The 17,214-nt window shown below is 44.0% G+C and overlaps 1 protein-coding gene and 1 non-coding gene across 2 annotated transcripts in view; both read right to left on the reverse strand.

The window, feature by feature from the left end:
• SUN3 (Sad1 and UNC84 domain containing 3) overlaps positions 1 to 17,214 on the reverse strand; it is a 39,170-nt gene that overhangs the window by 11,420 nt on the left and 10,536 nt on the right. Inside the window, exons 3-5 of the mRNA XM_005890516.2 lie at positions 12,916 to 13,019; positions 2,788 to 2,828; positions 1,085 to 1,256 (exon numbers count right to left, since the gene is read on the reverse strand). Of these exons, the coding sequence (XP_005890578.2) occupies positions 1,085 to 1,256; positions 2,788 to 2,828; positions 12,916 to 13,019 (317 nt within the window). The remainder of the gene's footprint in view (positions 1 to 1,084; positions 1,257 to 2,787; positions 2,829 to 12,915; positions 13,020 to 17,214) is intronic.
• On the reverse strand, positions 5,144 to 5,247 carry LOC138987717 (U6 spliceosomal RNA). The gene has a single exon (XR_011464096.1). It is a non-coding gene; the product is annotated as a U6 spliceosomal RNA (small nuclear RNA).

Here is a 17,214-nt window from a genome sequence, read left to right on the forward strand (position 1 = left end):
CCACTTGCCAAGGTCATGGAAGAAGGCTGGATGTCAGTCCCCTGAGGAGTACCCCAAAATGCTCGCACAGTGGAACAGCCCAGTGAGGTTGTGTGTGCGACCTGCTGGGCCCCCCTGCTTAGCAATGAAGACTGGAGTGTTCTGTAGCTGTTTGGGAATTGAAGGCAGTTTACACAGAGCACATGATTGCTTGTGTTAGAAATTATTCCTCTTTTAAATCAATATTGGGTTATAAGGATGTTCTCAGTCTTAAGAAACCAAGCATCCTGAGAGAATGTAACGGTCTGAGTTCTAAATGACAAAGCACTTTGTCCCAGGGCCGTGAGGATGGGGGCTTGGAGGCAGTGGTGGTCAGCGTCAGCAGAATGTGTACTTCAAAAAACAGAATCTCAGGAAAAAGAAACGAAGCCAGTGCTAACAGAAGGAGAAGAAGTAAAACCAAGCTCTTGGTCTTCATCATCATGTTGCCTGATCTGGTGCTCATCCGGTCAGATACACTAGCGTTAGGTCCCTGAATAAAAATATTTTACTATTTAAGTATTTGTGTATAAACGTTCAGAGACTGCCATTTGTGAATAAGCAGTCTTTTTTTTTTAACTGCAAAATAAAACAGTCAGTTACTTATTTGGGTGGAAAGTCAGTCTTACTGCAATACAAAATCTTCCCTGTGACACAGCCATTATGAAAAAGTGTGCTTCTAGGGGTGAGCCTTAGTAAAAGTAAAGTAGGGGCTTCCCTGGTGGCTCAGATGGTAAAGAGTTTGCCTGCAATGTAGGAGACCCAGGTTCGATCCCTGGGGTGGGAAGATCCTATGGCAAAGGGAATGGCTAGCCACTCCAGTATTCTTGCCTGGAGAATTCCAAGGACAGAGGAGTCTGGCGGGTTGCAGTCCAAGGGGTTGCAAGAGTCGGACATGACTGAACAACTAACACTTCACTTTACAAGCTAATGTAGAAAAGGAATTTTCAAGAAGAAAGAAGACAGACCACACATCCCAGCCATCAATCATTACATTTCCCCATCACATAAGTTGTCCACTTTCTGAAAGGGGACACGCCCCTGCCTCCCTCCCACGCTCACTTACCTCGTCGATGACCTCGGTGTGGTTCCAGCCTTCAGCGGGGTCTATGTCGGCATTCCAGCTGTAATTGTGCAGACCATCCTGCATGTCTCTAAGCAATGCCTTCAGAACATCTATTTGTTCAATTAAAAAGAGAATTTCCCGGAAGTTGTTTTCCAAAGTCTGGCTCTCCTTCCTGTGAATGGAGACCTTCACTGTGAAAGGAGGAAGCAGTGGGCTCCTTGCCAGCCCCATGCTGGGCTTCAGGGCCAGCAAAACCAAGCAGGGCTTGGTTCTCTCTCTTGCAGAAGAGAGAACCCTGAGTGAGGGGTGCCCCCTTTTCTAGAGAACGGCCCTGCGCTGTGCATGAGGAGCAAAGACATTTCGGGAAGCACTCCTGAGGGCATCGCAGGCGTGGGCTGCGCTCTGTGCAGGGAAGGGGGGCTCAAAGGCCTTCACTCCTCCCATTCCTCCCTCAGGGATTGAGGCCACGCTGACTTGAGCTGGGCAACTCCACAGTGCCCCAAACCCCCCTTCTCACCGCCTTAGGGGCAGGGCACCTTGCACTTTGAGTGGAGTACAGAGCAGGGGGATGCCAACCAAGCCCTGAAATTCTGTGAATCAGCCTTTAGAGACGAGTGACTGAAAGATTCAGGGGCCCAGGTGTGGGGCTTAGGGAGTGGGGTGGGGGGGCAGCTGCCTTTCACCAGCTCAAGGGTGCAAGATTTTACTTCCCAAGAATCGGCTCTGCTACTCGTACAGTTTGAGAGTTACTGGTAGAATAAGAAAATGTCAAACCAATGGGTATTTCTTTATGTTGAAAAAATGTAAGTACTGTCATTACTTATTGTGTGTGTGTGTGTGTGTGTGTGTGTGTTTAGTCACTAAGTTGTGCCTGACTCTTTGTGACCCCCATGGACTGTAGCCCGCCAGGCTCCTCTGTCCATGGGAGTTTCCAGGCAAGAACACTGGAGTGGGTTGTCCTTTCCTCCTCCAGGGGATCTTCTCCATCCAGGGACTGAACTCATGTCTCCTGCATTAGCAGGCAGATTCTTTACCGCTGGCTTTCCCTTTACCAGGGAAGCCACTTCTTTCCCCCCAGTTTATGAAATGGGCTTCCCTCATGGCTCAGTGGTAAAGAATCTTCCTGCCAACGCGGGGATGCAGGTTCAATCCTTAGGTCGGGAAGATGCCCTGGAGAAGGAAGAGACAACTCGTTCTAGCATTTTTGCCTGGGAAATCCCATGGACAGAGGAGCCTGGCGGGCTACAGTCCATGGGGTTGCAAAGAGTCAGACACGACTGAGTAACTAAAAACAACAAGCAAACAAAAACGTATGAATCAATATATGGTCACAATTTGGAAAATGTAAAACTGCTGAAGAAATAGAAACTGTTAATAGTTTTTGTAAAAGTTTTTATCTCATGCAAAAAAGTTGTATTAAATAACAAAATAATTTTGTGTCCCACTACACTTCTCAGATAACCAAATATATTTTAAATTATTTTAATGGCTTCATAATTCTCTATTCCAGGTATTTAAAACCTGGCTTATTTTTCTAATTTTATCCCATTAAAAAAAATAAATAATACTGAAAGCATCTCCCAGTGTACGTTCCCCTTCAAGAAGGATCCACAGAAGTAGAAATTAGCTTTATAATTTTGCAAAAGCATTTCAGTGTTTGGACACACGCCAGAAAGTCACATACATGAGAACATCTCACTCACTTTAAAAGTTCCAGTTGCTCTTTTGGCATTCGAAGCCTGGCCTGAAAAATAAAACAGAGCAAAGCGGTTTCATTCCAAATCCTGCCTACTCAGGCGGAGTTATTTTTTCCTATTTGTGGAGGGGGAAGGAAATCACACGACCACCCTTGATAGACACACCTAGCCAGCAGGACCCACAGTCTCTTAAGACACCTACATCTTCCTGCAAAGAGTGATATTTAGAGGAGATGCAGAGACATCCAGCCCTGAGGCTTGTCCCTGTAAACAGTGAGGAGCATCCCCTTTCTACATGAGGAAGCTGGCTGCTGGAATCCATTAGCCATGACATCAGGAGGATCACAGATGCTTATCTAACACCGACAGGGTGTCTCAGAAGGACCGTCTTGTGTGTGAACAGGTGGTGCCCCAGCCAGGCTGACGATGCTACTGATGTTGAGGATGTGCACGGCCTCGGTGGAGGCAGTCCACACAGGGACAGCGGACCGAGGGTCTGCTCAGGCTGCCGTGCCCCAACCCTGGTACCCCCACCAGCTCCTCTGTGTGGGAGGCTCCACATGCCACTCAGGATCCCCCAGAAATGGCTGAAAAGCTAGCAGTTTAAACTGACAGAGGTGAATTCTCTCATGGGCCTGAAGGCCGAAAGTCCAAAGGCAGGCTGTGGGCAGGGCCGTACTTTGCTCTCAGGCTCCAGAGCTCTGTTTCTTGCCTCTTCCACCTTCTGGCGGCCCTGGGCTTCCTGGCTGGTGCAGCACCATCCAGGCCTCTGCCTCGTCCCCACGGGCCCTTCGCCCCCGGGTGTTTCTCCTCTGTGTCTCTCTTCTGAGGACACATCTCAGTGTGCTTGAGAGACCATCTGGGAGAGGCAGGACGACTTCATCTCAGGATCCCCAATTACGTCTACAGACTCTTTCTTCAAATAAAGGTCCCGTGGGCAGGTTCTGGGGGTTGGGCCATGAAATAGCTTCTCGGGGCTCACTTTCACCACAGGGACCATCCACGTGTTCTCTGACAAACGAGGCCCATCCTTTCAGCAGACAAGTCTGCTTCCATGTTTCAAAGACTCTGGCTTCCCATCAGTTTGCTGCCAAAATGGTTCAAGGGGCGAGGGACATCTTATCCACACCACTGTACACTGCACAGAAAACAATCACCTCACTTTTTTTCTCCTGCTGAGCATTTTAATTTCGTTTTTAAAATTTTTATTGGACTATCGTTGCTTTATGACGTTGTGTTAGTTTCTGCCATACAGCAAAGTGAATCAGCTACCCGTATACACGTATCTCCTCTTTTTTGGATTTCCTTCCCATTTAGGTCCCCACAGAGCATTGAGTAGACTTCCCTGTTCTATACAGTAGGTTCTCATTAGTGAGCAATTTAACTTATTACAGGCTCTCCTCGATATTTTTCTTTGTACAGAGATGTGGAGTTGGGAGCTGAAGCTGGGAGCTGATTTTTGGTAGGGATAAATTCTTATTTCCAGTGTTTCAGTTGCTGTTTGAATAGGTTTCCTTTCGCTAGGGGCAGTGTTTTGCATTTCTGTTACTTTTTTCTGTTTTACCCTTAAAAGAACATATAGAAAGTATGCCTTCACTAATTTGCTGATAAATGAATTTCAGAGTTCTTTGAAAGCTAACATTCTCCTAATTTTTAAAAGCATTTGCCTCATTCCCAAAAGGACTTCAGGTGGCTTCCACTTTACGAACAAACATAGAATAAAAAGTCATTGAACAAAAAGATGAGGCAATGAAAGTGAATAGAAAACAAGGACTGGAAAAGGACGAAAACGTGTGAAAGATGAGTGTGACTTCAATTCCTGGAGTTCTCAGCTGTGGCCCTACATCTGTTCCTAACATTGTAACAGCGGAATTGGGTGCGGGTGGGAGGGAATGGGGAAGACAAGAGTTGACAGCGGCCCACAGGGAAAAAAGAAAACCTCAAAGATGTGGCAGAGGCTGCTTTGCCTATGGCTGGTAATCCATCCCTTCCATGAGGCTCCTGTGATAAGAACGTGCTGGGTGTCTCCTAAGAACTTTCCCAGGGCTTCTTCCTGGCAGGTGGGCAGAGCCCCATGGAAGGTTAGGACAGCCATCCAAAGCCTTCATTAAGACTCTGCAGCAACTCCAACAAAGCACCTGCTGGCCAACCCTAAACATGCCCATTAAAGGAGGACCAGTGGGCATCTGCAGTCAGTTGAATGGGTGTAGAATTGGCAGCCTCCTGAGAAATGACAAGGTGAAGGAGAGAACGCAAAGGAACAGCTGTGGGCAGGGCCACAGCCTTGCTTCTTCTTGTTGTTTCATTGTTTTACCCTTAAAAATATGGAAGACTTATCAATTAAAAATAAATAAATATTTTTAAAAATATGGAAGCCTTCACAAATCTGCAAGTCGTCCTTGTATGGGGGCTGTGCTGATCTCTGCATTGTTCCAGTTTTTGTATATGAGCTGCCAAGCTGAGCGCTGTTTTGTTTTTCCAGGTAAGGTTGACTGAGATCCAAAACTTTATGTCTTAGAACGTGGCTCCGATACTTAGAGCTGGGACAGATTGGATGCAAGAGCTCACAAATGCCTCACATGGCCAGTACTTCTTCTTTTAGACAAAACTGTCAAAAGTTAGGGCTTCCCAGATGGTGCTAGTGGTAAAGAATCTGCCTGCCAATGCAGACGACAGAAGAGACGCGGATTGGATCCCTGGATCGGGAAGATCCCCTGGAGGAGGACATGGCAACCCACTCTTATATTCTTCTCTAATCCCGTGGACAGAGGAGCCTGGCGGGCTACAGTCCTTACGTCGTAGAGTCAGACAGAACTGAACAACTGAGCATGCATGCAAGTTATCTAATTTTAAACCCTGTAACTTCCAGGTGAATCCTGGAAGCTATCGGATTGGCCAAAAGTTCGTTCAGTTTTTTTCCTGTAAAATGGCTCTAGTAGTGTTTAGCTGTCTTTAACTTTGTCTTAAACAATTTTGTTAGGTTGTATTGTGACTGCTGACATATCAGTGTGCATTTTAAAAAAAATTATCAAATTGGTGAATTTTTGTGTGGCCATTTTAATATTGAAGACAGAAGGAAAAAGGAACAATTCTGGCATATTATGTTTGGCATAATATGCATATACCATTTTGGGCATATTTAATATATCAAGAAAGATAAAAATGCAACTGAAACACAAATATTTGCGGAGAAGCTGCTGTGAGTGATCGAACACGTCAAAAGTGGTTTGTGAAGTTTTGTGCTGGAGATTTCTGGCTGAACGATGCTCCATGTTCGGGTAGACCAGTTGACAGGGATTAAATCACGACATGAAGTGAGATTACTCAATGTTATATCATGTGGGAGATAGCCACCATACTCAAAATATCCAAATCAAGTGTTGAAAATCATTTGCACCAACTTGGTTATGTTAATTGCTTTGATGTTAGGGTTCCACATAAAGCCTTCTTGACCATACTTCCACCTGTGATTCTCTATTGAAACATAATGAAAATGGTCTGTTTTTAAAACAAATTGTGATGAACAATGAAAAGCTGAAGAGACTGTGGGGCAAGTGAAATGAACCACCACCAGCCACACCAAATGAATATGTACTGCTCTCAACTAGACCAACTGAAGTTAGTACTCAATAAATAGTGTCTAGAATCAGTCAACAGAAAGCCCATAATCTTCCATCATGATAATGCAAGACAGCATGTTTCTTTGATAACCAGGCAAAAACTATTGCAGCTTCGCTGGGAAGTTCTGATTCATCTGCTCTATTCACCAAACACTGCATCTTTGGATTTCCATTTATTGCAGTCTTTATAAAATTCTCTTAATGGAAAAAGTTTCAAAAACATTTTGGGAAAATGGAATTATGAAGTTGCCTGAAAAATGGCAAAAGATAGTGGAACAAAATGATGAATACATTCAATAAAGTTCTTGGTGAAAATGAAAAATGTGTCTTTTATTCTTACCTAAAAAATCAAAGGAACTTTTTGGCTAACCCAATACAATGATTGCAGATTGCACCTGCAGTTAGATCATTAAGCTTGCTGCTTTACATAGAGTTTTAGATCTAAACCAATTAAATATTTGGAGCAAGTAATTTGCAATCACTGGTCTTAAGCCCTTCATTGTGATGGTGAGTATATGGTCCACTGAGACTGTACTGTGTGTGACAGCTGAACTGTGTCCTTAGCGTAAGTAAACAGGACAGACCAATGGCCACGCACAGCAAAGCTGGAGTTTGTCTTTCATCTCTGGAATTTAGAGCTGTGTTGCTTTAGGCACACACAGAAATTCCCTCAATTGTTCTGATCCAGCATCTTGATCTATAAATAGATTCGCTCCCATTGGAGGATAAAGTGATACCTGTATTTAATGTACTTACAAATAACTTCTGGCGCATTATCCTCCCGTTCTCCATGGTGGGAGACTGGGGGGTGGGGCACATCTAACTTTCTGAAAAGCAATATTGGGACTTTCCTGGTGGTTCAGTGGTTAGGACTCCATGCTTCCACTGCAGGGGGCATGCGTTCGATCCCTTGTCAGGGAACTAAAATACTATATGCCTTGTGGCAAAAAAAAAAAAAAAAAAAAGTATTGATTAATTAAGATTCACTATTAAAAGGTCACCTAAAAATTGTGAATATCCTTCCTGTATCCTTCTTTTAGTTTATCCTAAGTAAAAAATCAAGAATGAGTGAAAAGATTCAGCAACAATGACATTTATATTGACAAGTTGAAAACAATTCGATTGTTGAGAAATAAGTATTTGTTGAATATATTATTTATTCATTGGAATATTAGTTAGCAATCAAATGCTGTTAAAAATAATATCTAAGGACTCCCCTGGTGGCTCAGTAGCCAAGACTCCATGCTCCCAGTGAGGGGGCCCTGGTTCTATCTCTGGTCAGGGAACTAGATCTTGCATGCTGCAACTGAGACCCAGCACAGCCAAATAAATAAATATTTTTTAAAACAATAATGTCTAAAGACAGGGGAACATCTTCAAATCTATTGTTAGTTGAATTTTAAAAAAGGCTGAGAAACAGCTTCTATTGCATGTAGCTTGGGATCTATAAAGAAGTCACATGGAAATGAGTCACAGATTCATATGGTTTGTAGCAGAACTTTCTTCTGTGTGAAAAACAGGTTAACCATTGGTTATTGATCATAGTAAAATGCTGATGCTGTTGTTTAGCTGCTAAGTCGAGTCTGCCTGTTTTGAGACCCCAAGCCTGCCAGATATCCTCTGTCCACGGGATTTTCCAGGTAATACTGGAGTGGGTTGCCATTTCCTTCTCCAGGGCATCTTCCCCAGCAGGGGACAGAACCTGTGTGTCCTGTATTGGAAGGCGGATTCTATACCATTGAGCCACCAGGGAGACCCAGTAAAATGCTACCCGCGTGAAAAATACCGGCTTTATATGCTCAGCCTTAGAAATTAAGGAGAAGGCACTGTCGAGTGTGCTGATCCACCTAAACCCATGAAGTGGAGAGGAAGGTGGCCTTTCAAAATGACAGCACTCTCATTCATTCCTTCATTGACTCATGCCAGTGTCTGTGGAGACTCCGTGTTCCGGGAACACGGGTGTCAGGCTTGCACAAGCTCTCTGCTCATTTCAACAAGTCCACGGTGAAGTAGAGGCAACACTTGATATACGGGGACTGTCACCAGTAGGCGGCTGGCCACAGAAGCCTCTCCCAGGTGACACGTGAGCTGGGCTGAAATGCCAGAGAGGAGTTACTCCTGCAAAGATCTGGGGCAGAATATCATAGGCAGAGGGAGTATATTAGTCAGGGTTCTTCAGAAAAACAGAGCAGGATGTGTGTATTTACACAGAGAGACTTACTTTAAGGAACTGGCTCATGTGATTGTGGAGGCTGGGAGTCTAACATCCGTGGGGCAGCCCAGCAGGTCCATGACTCAGAGGAGAGCTGATGTTGCAGCTCAGGTCTGAAGGCATCTGGAGGTGGAATGTCTTCCTTTTTAGGAGAACTTGGTCTTTTTCTCCTAAAACCTTCGACTGATTAGACAAGGCCCACCCACCATATGGAGGATAATCTGTTTTACTCAAAGTCTACCAATTTAAATGTTAAACTTACTTTAAATATACCTTCGGAGTAACATCTATACTAGTGTTTGACCAAACATCTGAGCACCATAGCCTAGCAAAAGTGGCCCATAAAATTAGGCATCACAATACAGTTGATCACGATTTGGCAATAATTGGAGGTCGCCATTGACCATGTCTCATCTGTTTTTCTGGTGATGAGCTCTCTCTGGCTCCTCCTGTGAACCTAGGGCCCTGGGCTTTGATGTGGGGACCTCGTGGTGTAGGAGTTATCTCGGGTTTCCACAGACCCACAAGGAGATGCCCTTCCATCTGGGACCTGATTCTCAGATTCTCAGTGTGGGCAAAAGGAGCAGCATCCTTGAACCTGTGGGTGCTTCCCGTGTGACCTGTGAACTCCCCAGGGAACGATCCTCACTAGGCTGGAAAGCTGCAGGGACCACACGAGCTCCATCTTCCCCTTTAGGGGCTCCTCATGACAAGCACCCTGAGATTCAGAAATTGCTGGATGAACCAGGAAACAGAGAATTTCAAAAGCCCCAAGGGAACTCAGGTCAAGTTTGCTGATGGGGTGAGTTCATTGATCTGTCCCTTCTTCCGACAGAGCAGTGGTTGACTTGATTGAAGCTCCTGTCTTTCTTCCCCTCTCTTGTCTTCAGAGGCCAAAGTGTAGGATGGACAAGGCTCCTCCTGGTGCACTGGAGAGCCAGGGCATGGACCAGAGAGCAAACACCAGTGTCCGGTCTATTCTCCTCTAGCTAGCTCCAGGACCAACGTGAAGCCATTCCGTCCAGGGCTCCAGGCAGGGGTTAACTGAAGTGCTATCTGCCAGAGCTTCCCTTGGGGTGCCAGCTTAGTTTGTTTGGGTTGCACCAGAACACCAGAGACTGTTCAGCTTGTGAAGAACAGTTGATTTCTCACAGTTCTGGAGCTGCAATTTCACGATCAAGACACCAGCAGAGCTGGGGTCTCTCTTTTTCGTTGTATTGATTCATTCATTCATTTGACTACACTGGGTCTTCACTGCTGTGCACAGGTCTTTAGCTGCGGCAAAGGGGAGCTACTCTGCACGGTGGTGGGTGGGCTTCTCATGGCGCTGGCTCCTCTTGTTACGGAGTGCAGGCTCTAGGCTCACGGGCTTCAGTAGTTGTGGGGCACGGGCTTAGTTGCTCCTTGGCATGTGGAATCCTCCCAGACCAGGGATCAAACCCCTGTCCCCTGCATTGGCAGGTGGATTTTTAACCACTGGACCACCAGGGAAGCCCTGGGTTCTCTTTCTTTATAGTACTAATCCCAGTCAGGGGGCTCCACCCTTATGACCTAATAACTTCCCAAAGGACCCACCTCCTAATACCTGGGGTTTGTTGTTGTTGGTTAGCTGCTAAGTCACGCCCAACTCTTTTTTGACCCTCACGGACTGTAGGTCGCCAGCTCCTCTGTCCACACAATTCTCCAAGCAAAAATACTAGAGTGGGTTGCCACTTCCTTTTCAGGGGATCTTCCTGACCCAGAGATCGAACCTGAGTCTCCTGCATTGGTGGGTGAATTCTTTACCACTAAGCCAATAGGGAAGCCTTAATACTTGGATTGCCGCTGCTACTGCTGCTAAGTCACTTCAGTCATGTCTGACTCTATGCGACCCCATAGATGGCAGCCCACCAGGCTCCCCCATCCCTGGGATTCTCCAGGCAAGAACACTGGAGTGGGTTGCTATTTCCTTCTCCAATGCCTTGGATTAGGTTTCAACATATGAATTTTGGAGGTGACACAGCAATCAGTCTATGACATTCTAACTCTTGCCCCCAAATTAATGTTCCTACATGCAAAATACATCCTTTTATCCCAACAGACCCCAAAGCCTTCATTCATTCCAGCATCAACTTATGTCTGAAGTTCAATGCCTCAACTAAATATCATCGAAGTCAGATACGGATGAGACCCCACATACAATCCATCCAAAGCAACCTCCCCTCCAGCTAAGATGCTGTGAAATCAAACAAATTGTGTACTTTCAAAATACAGTAGTGGGATCAGCATACTATAGACATTCCCATCGCAAATGGGAGAAACTGGGAAGCAGAAAAATTGATGAATCAGAAACATCCAATCTGTGGCAGGAGTTTACAGGGATTGGAGACTGTGGAGGATTTTTAGAGTCTCTTAGTCACAAAACCGGAGAAGGAAATGGCAACACACTCCAGTACTCTTGGCCTGGCAAATCCCATGGGCGGAGGGGCCTGGTAGGCTTCAGTCCATGGGGTCCTAAAGAGTTGGACACGACTGAGCGACTTCACTTTCACTTTTCACTTTCATTCAATGGAGAAGGAAATGGCAACCCACTCCAGTGTTCTTGCCTGGAGAATCCCAGGGACAGGGGAGCCTGGTGGGCTGCCGTCTATGGGGTTGCACAGAGTCAGACATGACTGAAGCGACTTAGCAGCAGCAGCAGTCATAAAACCACTTAGTAGATCTCCAGTCCCAACATTATTTATTTTTTTTTTTAAAATTATTGGAGTACAGATGATTTACAATGCTATGTTAGTTTCTGGAGTACAGCAAAGTGAAGCAGTTATACATATCCATGCATGCTAAGTCACTTCAGTTGAGACCCTATGGACTGTAGCCCACCAGCCTCCTCTGTCCATGGGATTCTCCAGGCAAGAATACTGGAGTGGGTTGCCATGTCCTCCTCAAGGGGATTGTTCTGACCCAGGGATCGAACCAGAGTCTCTTACACCTCCTGCATTGGCAGGTGGATTCTTTACCACTCAGTCAGTTCAGTCGCTCAGTTGTGTACGACTCTTTGCAACCCCATGGACTGCAGCACGCCAGGCTTCACTGTCCATTAGCAACTCACAGAGCTTGTTCAAACTCAAGTCCATCAAGTTGGTGATACCATCCAACAATCTCATCCTGTCGTCCCCTTCTCCTCCTGTCTTCAATCTTTCCCAGCATCAGGGTCTTCAAATGAGTCAGTTCTTCACATCAGGTGGCCAAAGTATTGGAGTTTTAGCTTCAGCATCAGTCCTTCCAATGAATATTCAGGACTGATTCTTTTAGGATGGACTGGTTGGATCTCCTTGCAGTCCAAGGGACTCTCAAGAGTCTTCTCCAACACCACGGTTCAAAAGCATCAATTCTTTGGTGCTCAGCTTTCTTTATAGTCCAACTCTCACATCGATACATGACTACTGGAAAAACCATGGCCTTGACTAGATGGAACTTCATTGGCAAAGCAATGTCTCTGTTTTTTAAAATGCTGTCTAGGTTGGTCATAACTTTCTTCCAAGGAGCAAGCGTCTTTTAATTTCATGGCTGCAACCACCATCTGCAGTGATTTTGGAGCCCAGAAAAATTAAGTCTCTCACTGTTTCCATTGTTTCTCCATCTATTTGCCATGAAGAGGTGGAACCAGATGCATGATCTCAGTTTTCCGAATGTTGAGTTTTAACCCAGCTTTTTCACTCTCCTCTTTCACTTTCATCAAAAGGCTCCTTAGTTCTTCTTTGCTTTCTGCCATAAGGGTGGTGTCATCTGCATATCTGAGGTTATTGATATTTCTCCAGGCAATCTTGATTTCAGCTTGTGCTTCTTCCATCCCAGCATTTCTCATGATGTACTCTGCATATAAGTTAAATAAGCAGGATGACAATATACAGCCTTGATGTACTCGTTTCCTGATTTGGAACCAGTTTGTTGTTCCAAGTCCAGTTCTGTTGCTTCTTGACCCGCATACAGGTTTCTCAGGAAGCAGGTCAGGTAGTCTGGTATTCCCATCAATTGAAGAGTTTTCCAGTTTGTTGTGATCTACAGAGTCAAAGGCTTTGGCATAGTCAATAAAGCAGAAGTAGATGTTTTTCTGGAACTCTCTTGGTTTTTCAATGATCCAGTGGCTGCTGGCAATTTGATCTCTGGTTCCTGTGCCTTTTCTAAATCCAGCCTGAACACCTATTAGATGTTCTATTAGATAGTCACATGCAAAACCAATATAACACATGTCTAGTTGGACTCTCTTTGTAGCACATTAGATTTTAAATGAGTAACAGACAAAATGATTTAAGGAAACATCACCTGGTAATTGTAAAGCCGTGAACCATATTCTGCAATTACAGCATAAATTTGTCTAGATTTCTGAGGAAACGCTTTCTCTTTAAGCTTCATGTGATTTATAAATCCTGTTAAAGAAAAGATCAACTTCGATTAAAGAGTTTATCTGGAAATACTTATATTTTACATTGATGAAACAATTTATATTTTCAGGCAGCACAAGAAAAAAATAAAATTCCTTCTCTGTGTCCATTCAGGCCTTCTCCCTCCCTCCTTGATGTATGGTGTGCATGCACATTACACATTAATCAGAGTGCCTCAAAAATGGGGATGAACTTTATATAAATATCAGTATGTCATTTTAACATATGAGCCTTTGTCTCAAAAATGTATATGACTGTGCCTTCAACTTCTAACACATGGAACAGGTCTCAGAGCTTCTAAGAGTCTGTCTCGTGGGATACAATCCTCAGTTTAGCTTGGATAAAATTCCTCTTTTTTCTTAACTTGATTGTTAGTTGAATTGTTGTTGACAACATATATTAATAGAAATTCCTCTAAGGAGGGAAGCTATAGCAAGTTACTTTTTTTTTTTTTCATTTTTCATTGTGTTGGGTCTTCGGTGCTGTGGGGAATTTTCTCTAGTTGAGACCAAGGGGGCTCCTGTCCATTTGCAGTGCTCAGGCTTCTCGCCGCAGTGACTCCTGTTGTTGTAGAGCACAGGCTCTACGGTGCACACGCTTCAGTAGTTGAGGCTCACAGGCTTAGCTGCTCCTCGGCATGTGGGATCTTCCCGGACCAGGGATCAAACCCTTGTCCCCTGCATTGGCAGGCAGATTGTTTATCACTGGACCATCAGGGAAGTCCTATGTCAGGATCTTGAGGGACAATAATTTTCAATGGCAGCAAAAGGTGCTCAAAAAATTGTTTCTCCATTGAAACAATCATCAGCTGGCAAAGACTATCAAGATCAACTTTATTGGAATTCCAAAACCTAATCACAAGCTTGCATCAACCAGAGGACTGAAGGAAAGGGCAGATTATTTTTGGCAAGAGAGCAGTGTGGCATTATCACTCACTTGCATACTATCTCCCAGAATGGTGGCAGTGGCTTTGTGGGTGGCAGCCAATATTTCTGATGCAGCTTGCTTGTGCCAGGGATCTAACACAGACCTTATTCTTCAACTACTTTGACTCTATGTGCTTATCTGCCTGGTGTTGCCCTGATTGTCTAGTGCAGAGGCCAATCTTTGTTTCCATCCACTCCCATGCACTAGAAAAATCTTCTGGGAGGGTATAATGACTGTTGAAAGAATTAAAGACATAAACTGGCCATGACCATCTGAGCAAGGGACTGTGAATGGAGAAAGTGGCAGACAGATCCAACATCATGGGAGAGAGAAGGCAGAGGATGAAGGCTCATGTGGGAACAAGGGCTTGGAAGGGAAGGGAGAGTGCGGTATGCGTGTCCAGGACTGGACACATGCTCAAGAAAGATCCCAGAGAAGACCCCAGGCTTACACCTTAGGTGGATCTGTGGGCTGCATGCAAACAGGAGGTGAAGATTATGACAGAGTTGTGGGTGGCCCAGTTTGGCCTTGAAATAATGTCCCAGCTTAGAGCCAAACAGCCCGGACTGGGAGAATGGTTCTCACATCCTTGCTCTTTCTTTCTTATTCATTGATCCTAGGAAACCTGTCAGGACATTGGTTGACCACTGTGATATCAGAAAAGTGACCATCACTAAACAAACAAATGACTACAGCCCTCAACAAGTAATAAAGCAACCTTTGGAAAAGGGGAAATGCCAATTCCTAGAGTTACTGCATTATGAAACTGAAATGTCTGGTTTACAACACAAAATTACAAAGCATACAAAGAAAAGTACAGCTCATTAAAGGGAAAAAAATTTGACTGACATCTCTGAGGAAGCTCAAACTTTGAACTCACTGAACAAAAACTTTACAAATCAACTGTCTTAAATATGCTCGAAAACTAAAGGAAACCATAGAAAAGAAGTAAAGAAAACCAAAGAAATGAAGTATGAATGAAATGAGAATATCAATTGAAAAATTACAAAAGGAAACAAGTTCTGGAGATGTAAAGTACAATAGCTGAAATGAAAAAATTCACTAAATAGGCTCAACAGCAGATGTTAGCGGGCAACAGAGAGATTCAGTGAACTCAAAAATAGAACAACTGAGATTATCAAGTGTGATGAGAAACAGGAGAATTGCAAATCCAGAGCTAGGCCTATACATCTAGGGCTGACTGAATTTTTTGACAAGGGTAACAAGACCATTCAATGGGGAAAAATATCTTTCCAACAAATGATGCTGAGACAACAAGATATCCATTTGCTAAAAAATGAATTTGGTTCATTTTTAATTCATTTGCTAAAAAATGAAATTTAAAAATTCATATTATATATAAAAAGTAACTCAAAATGGATCGATTAGCTAAACATAACAGTAAAAATCATAAAGTTCTCAGAAAAAACACGGGGGTAAGCTGTCATGACCTAGAATTTAGTAATGGATTCTTAGATATGACATCATTAAAACTGAAACCTTTTATGCATCAAAGGACATTACTTAAAAAGTGAAAGGACAATCTATTGAATGAAGGGAAATATTATGTATCTGAGAAGAGTCTAGTATCCAGAATATATTTTTAAAAAACTCTTACAAGTCAACAACAAAAAGACAAAACCCCAATTAAATGGGCAAAAGATTAGAAGAAATTTTCTCCAAAGAAGAGGTATAAATGGCAAACAAGTATGTAAAAAGTTGCTCAATATTAGTTTATATCATTCATTGGTGGTGGTGGTGATTTAGTCACTAACTCATGTCCGACTCTTGCAACCCCATGGACTGTAGCCTGCCAGGCTCCTCTGTCCACAGAATTTCCCTGGCAAGAATACTGGAGTGGGTTGCTATGTCCTTCTCTAGATACCAGTCATTAGGGAAATATAAAGTACAGAATAAAAAATACAAAATCCCAGTGAGACAGCACTTCACATCCACCAGGATGGCTACAGTTGTGAAAAAAGAATGGCAAGTGTTGGTGAGGATGTGGGAAAACTAGAACCATCACACACTGCTAGTGGGAAAGTAACATGGTGCAGTTTTTCCGAAAAACAGTGGCAATTCCTCCTTAGCAATTTACTAGTAGGTGCATAACCCATAGAATTGAAAACAGGTATTCAAACAAAGGAGCAGTGGCTGCGATGGCGCAGGAGCGGCCAAGAGGAACTACTCCACGTCCAAGGTCAGGGGCAGCAGCTGCGCTTTGCTGGAGCAGCCGTGAAGATATACTCCACACTCAAGGTAAGAGAAACCCAAGTAAGACGGTAGGTACTGAGAGACGACATCAGAGGGAAGACAGACTGAAACCATAATCACAGACAACTAGCCAATCTGATCACACAGACCACAGCCTTGTCTAACTCATTGAAACTAAGCCATGCTGTGTGGGGCCACCCAAGACAGATGGGTCATGGTAGAGAGGTCTGACAGAATGTGGTCCACTGGAAAAGGGAATGGCAAACCACTTCAGTATTCTTGCCTTGAGAACCCCATGAACAGTATGAAAAGGCAAAAAGATACGACACTGAAAGATGAACTTCCCAGGTCAGTAGGTGCCCAATATGCTACTGGAGATCAGTAGAGAAATAACTCCAGAAAGAATGAAGGGATGGAGACAAAGCAAAAACAATACCCAGCTGTGGATGCAACTGGTGATGGAAGCAAGGTCCAATGCTGTAAAGAGCAATATTGCATAGGAACCTGGAATGTTAGGTCCATGAATCAAGGCAAATTGGAAGTGGTCAAACAGGAGATGGCAAGAGTGAACATTGACATTCTAGAAATCAGTGAACTAAAATGGACCGGAATGGGTGAATTTAACTCAGATGACCATTATATCTAACACTTTGGGCAAGAATCCCTTAGAAGAAACGGAGTAGACATCATAGTCAACAAAAGAGTCTGAAATGCAGTACTTGGATGCAATCTCATAAATGACAGAATGATCTCTGTTCGTTTCCAAGGCAAACCATTCAATATCACGGTAATCCAAGTCTATGCCCCAACCAGTAATGCTGAAGAAGCTGAAGTTGAATGGTTCTATGAAGACCTACAAGCCTTTCTAAAATAACAACCCCCAAAAATGTCCTTCTCATTATAGGGGACTGGAATACAAAAGTAGGGAGTCAAGAAACACCTGGAGTAACAGGCAAATTTGGCCTTGGAGTACAGAATGAAGCAGGGCAAAGGTTAATAGAGTTTGGCCAAGAGAATGCACTGGTCATAGCAAACACCG

Source organism: Bos mutus, chromosome 4 (genome assembly GCF_027580195.1).
Source record: "Bos mutus isolate GX-2022 chromosome 4, NWIPB_WYAK_1.1, whole genome shotgun sequence".
Taxonomy (NCBI): Eukaryota; Metazoa; Chordata; class Mammalia; order Artiodactyla; family Bovidae; genus Bos; species Bos mutus.